Source organism: Vigna angularis, chromosome 4 (assembly GCF_016808095.1).
Source record: "Vigna angularis cultivar LongXiaoDou No.4 chromosome 4, ASM1680809v1, whole genome shotgun sequence".
Classification (NCBI taxonomy): Eukaryota; Viridiplantae; Streptophyta; class Magnoliopsida; order Fabales; family Fabaceae; genus Vigna; species Vigna angularis.
In genome coordinates, this window is record NC_068973.1 from 3776373 (window position 1) to 3780331 (window position 3959).

At 29.6% G+C, this 3959-nt stretch overlaps 1 protein-coding gene across 1 annotated transcript; it reads right to left on the reverse strand.

Moving 5' to 3' along the window:
- Nucleotides 1-2323: 2323 nt before the first annotated feature.
- LOC108330950 (stress-response A/B barrel domain-containing protein UP3) lies at nucleotides 2324-3290 on the reverse strand. The gene has a single exon (XM_017565551.2). It carries the CDS (start codon nucleotides 3249-3251, stop codon nucleotides 2481-2483), a length of 771 nt encoding a protein of 256 aa, XP_017421040.1. The 5' UTR covers nucleotides 3252-3290; the 3' UTR covers nucleotides 2324-2480.
- Between the last annotated feature and the right edge of the window lie 669 nt (nucleotides 3291-3959).

The window sequence follows — 3959 nt, forward strand, 5'->3', positions numbered from 1 at the left end:
TTAGTTGATTATTTATCCATTCGCTTATATTAAAATTTGTCGGTTTAGTTTATTTTGAAGTCCAGAAAATGGTTAAGTAAATATATTTTCATTAATAGTTCTGAGTAGACAACACAAAAATCATATATTTATATTAAGTAAAAGTCCACACAAACACAAGATCTAAAATATAAAATTATTTATGGTTTAACGATGCAATAAGTAGGGGTAGGTAAACGATTATATCTCATTAAAATTTAGTTTATGAATCCGGCATATTAAATGGGTTTGATAAATTTGGTGTGCCAAATAAATGATTTTGTTTAAATTCATATCTAGTGAATAGATAAAAAAAATCGCTTTGTCGTCAAATAAAAATATGAAAAGAGATTTTTTTTTTCAATCAATGAAATTTACTAAACTGAAGAAAATGTGTTTTCTATATAATTTGTTTATGAAATTTTACCAAACTAAGTATATAACTTTTCACTCGGTTAAAATATATTAAGATTTGCAATATAAAAATTCAATGAGTCACAATTTTGTTTAAAAAAAAGTAAATTTGGTCGTTACTAAATATTATAGTAAAATTTTATAAAAGAGTAAATGTTTTAAAATATATTTTAAATTGTTTTTTTTTTCGATGTAGAAAATATTGAAAATTAAAAATTGAGTGAAACGTAGAAAAGTTAATGATTATATATTTTGAGAATCTAGACCATTGTGTATTAAGTCTAATTTAAGTCTAGCCATTCTCATAGCATCTTCTGAATATTTCCTTTTAATTTTTTGTATTTAGGTTGGAAAAGGACAAATTATTAATAGGTTGAAAATATTTTGAATTGTATATAATTTAAAAATGTATATTAAATTTATAATTTCAATTGTGTAATTTAAAATTTAAAAACATATTTTAGATTGTATTATTCAGAATCTGAAATATATTTTAAAACTAAACAAATTAAAATTATCCATTTCAAAAATATATTTTAGATTGTATAATTAATTCATAATATATTTTTGAATTTCATAATTTAAAAATATATTTTGAATTATATAATTTAAATTATATTTTTTTAAATCATATGATTTAAAATTTTATTTTAGATTGTATAACTTTAAATACATTTTTTAAATGAGACGTATGTTTAAGTACGTTTAGACTGAAATATAATTTTAAATACGTTTCTTATTAAGTCGTTGTCATGGGCCACAGTTGTACAAGCCCATATGTTCAATATGTCCTTGCGGCCCTTTACACATTTGAGGTACTTATCAATGCTTTTTCTCAATGAAAATTGAAAAACATTCATCACTGTTCAACAAATAAACGAGTCCATTGTTACTACGATATTGAAAAAACTTCACACTGGATATTCTCATAATATGTTACTGTTAGTAATTTATCGATGACTGAAATTTTTTTCTTTTATGGAAATTCTTTGGTATCTCTAATTAAGTATCTAACTATGAGAATGTTTCCACACAAGTTAAAAAATTTAAAGAGTTTTTTCCTACAAAATGAAAGCCAATTTGGAGTACTTGCTAACAATTTCATCATCATGCCTTAAGAATAACAGTGGGAAATCAATGTTGAAACATTATTGTATTTTTCATTTTGTACCATGTTCATTAATCTTATTGTTATTTGAGGTGTAGATATCATAAAATTTCAATGTTTTAAGATTTTGAGTTAATTATGTAAGAATCATGATGTATGTAATTTATAAGGATTCTTAATAAACATTTTTATCACGTCCAATAATTTGTTTAAATATTTTTTCTTTTTTTTTATCTTTCGATATATTTTTTAAAAATAAAACCGTTTAAATTTGTTTAGCTTGATGTTTATTTAAATTAGTAAGTTGATAATAATAAGTAGATGTTTATATTAGTGTGCTTCAATTATGACTCTAATCAAGATTTAAATGACATAGGCACCACTTACAACTTGTAGTTATTTCGTCTTAAGGATAATATTGTTTGTTGATTTTATTCATTGAACAGACCTGACATGGATATTCAAAACATAGTAAATGAGCATTTATTTTTCATACTAAGTAATGTTCAATTTTGTTAATAGTTATTTTCATATTTATTTCATCATTTCTCATCAACATGGATTATTATTATTATTATTATTATTATTATTATTATTATTATTATTATTATTATTATTATTATTATTATTATTATTATTATTATTATTATTATTATTATTATTATTATTATTATTATTATTAGGTAGGGTTAGTGTAGAAATTATTACCATCTTTTCCCTTACATAATTCATATCACATCACTTGCTATGAGAAATTACTACCATCATCATGCTAAGTCATCATTAGATCTCTCAATTTCGTTATTGAATTAAGAAGAATACATACAAGAATCCGATAACCTTTTTCTTGCAAGTCTCTGTCATGGCCATGCCAATTATTCAATTGAAACTTTGAAGCGTAAAACAGTAACAAAAGTGGAAACAAAAACAGAGACAAAGCCTAAGGCACCACATAGTCAACAACAATGGCGTCCTCCACATGTTCCCCAACCTTCACCAACCCTTCCTCCAGGTTCACACTCTCCAGTTCCTTCCGTCCTGGGAAAATAGACAGCGAAGCGATCGAGAACCCCTTCGCTCTCTCCGGCGAGAAATTCTCGCCGTAAGACAATTCTCCGACACCCTCCTTCATTCCTCGTACCACACTCAAAACCTCGTCTTTAACCTTAATTTCGTCGTGGTCGTCACCACCGCCCCCCTTCAGCTTCAAAAACCTCACGCGGAGGCCCGATCCCGTCGCCGACGGATTAAGGGTCGTTTTTGCGCCGACCCAGTCGACAACCATGATGTCCTCGCAGACTGGGAAGAGGAAGCCGGTGACGGCGGCGAGGTGGCTCGGGTGCACGTTGTAGGCTTGGAGGTGGTCCTTGGAGTGGTAGCGGCTGTGGAGCATGTGGGTGAAAGCGGTGGTGGGTCCGTTACGGAGAAGTGGGCCCGCCGTGAGTTGCAGGACCCCGTCGATGGAGGCTAACGAGTTCATGGCATTGACCATGGCGCTGACCTTGCTAGGCTCCGTTCCATCTTTGACCTTGACGAGGACAACGTGCTCCACCACACTTTGGCTTGAGGACATTCTGATCGTTGAAAAACGGGGTTTGGATTTGAAGAGTGGAGAATAGTGTTTGAACGGAGAGAAAATGAGGGAAAACGACGGTGAACGTGTTTGAAGACTCAGCATCATCGTGCATTTAAAGTTAGAGAAAACAGACATGGAAGTGTTTTTTTTTTTTTTTTTTTTTTTTTCACTCAGATCAGTAGCTACCAATAATGATAACTATGTCTTTTCATTGGATAAGATACTTTGACACCCAATTTATAATGTATATATTAGTATTATATTTCTTTGCACGTTTTACACGAGTTGTGTTGCGGGTTCAGCATATTTATCCAGAAAATTATATTATTTATAAGTTTCCACCGACAAAATTATAGCTAATAGTATTGAAACCTATTTTCCTATATGTTGGATATTAAAATAATTTGTAACATGTTGTCCTGTCTTTTATGTTGAATAGAATATTTCATTTACATGTTTTTACTTAGGATAATTGTTTAACGATATAGTAAATAAATATTTAATATAAAAGAAAAGAGATAATTAGTCTTTCTTAGGGAGAAGATTGTTTTGGAATCATGATTTTCGTGATTTGGGTTTAACAAATGTATGTCTAAGTTTGGTGTTTGTTAGATGGAGATATGTAAATTCTTATCTTCAATTACTTTTCTGGACGGAATTGTAATTATGTTTTTAAAGGTTTGTCTATTATAACAGTCAAACCACTCCCTGGCACAGCACTACATGGCATAGGGTGACGTGACCCTCTCTCTAAGGCTTTGTGGAAAGAGAATACTATGAAAATTAGTATAGGATTTGATTAATATGATACATAAAAAAAATTGTTTAATTGGTAGAAATTGA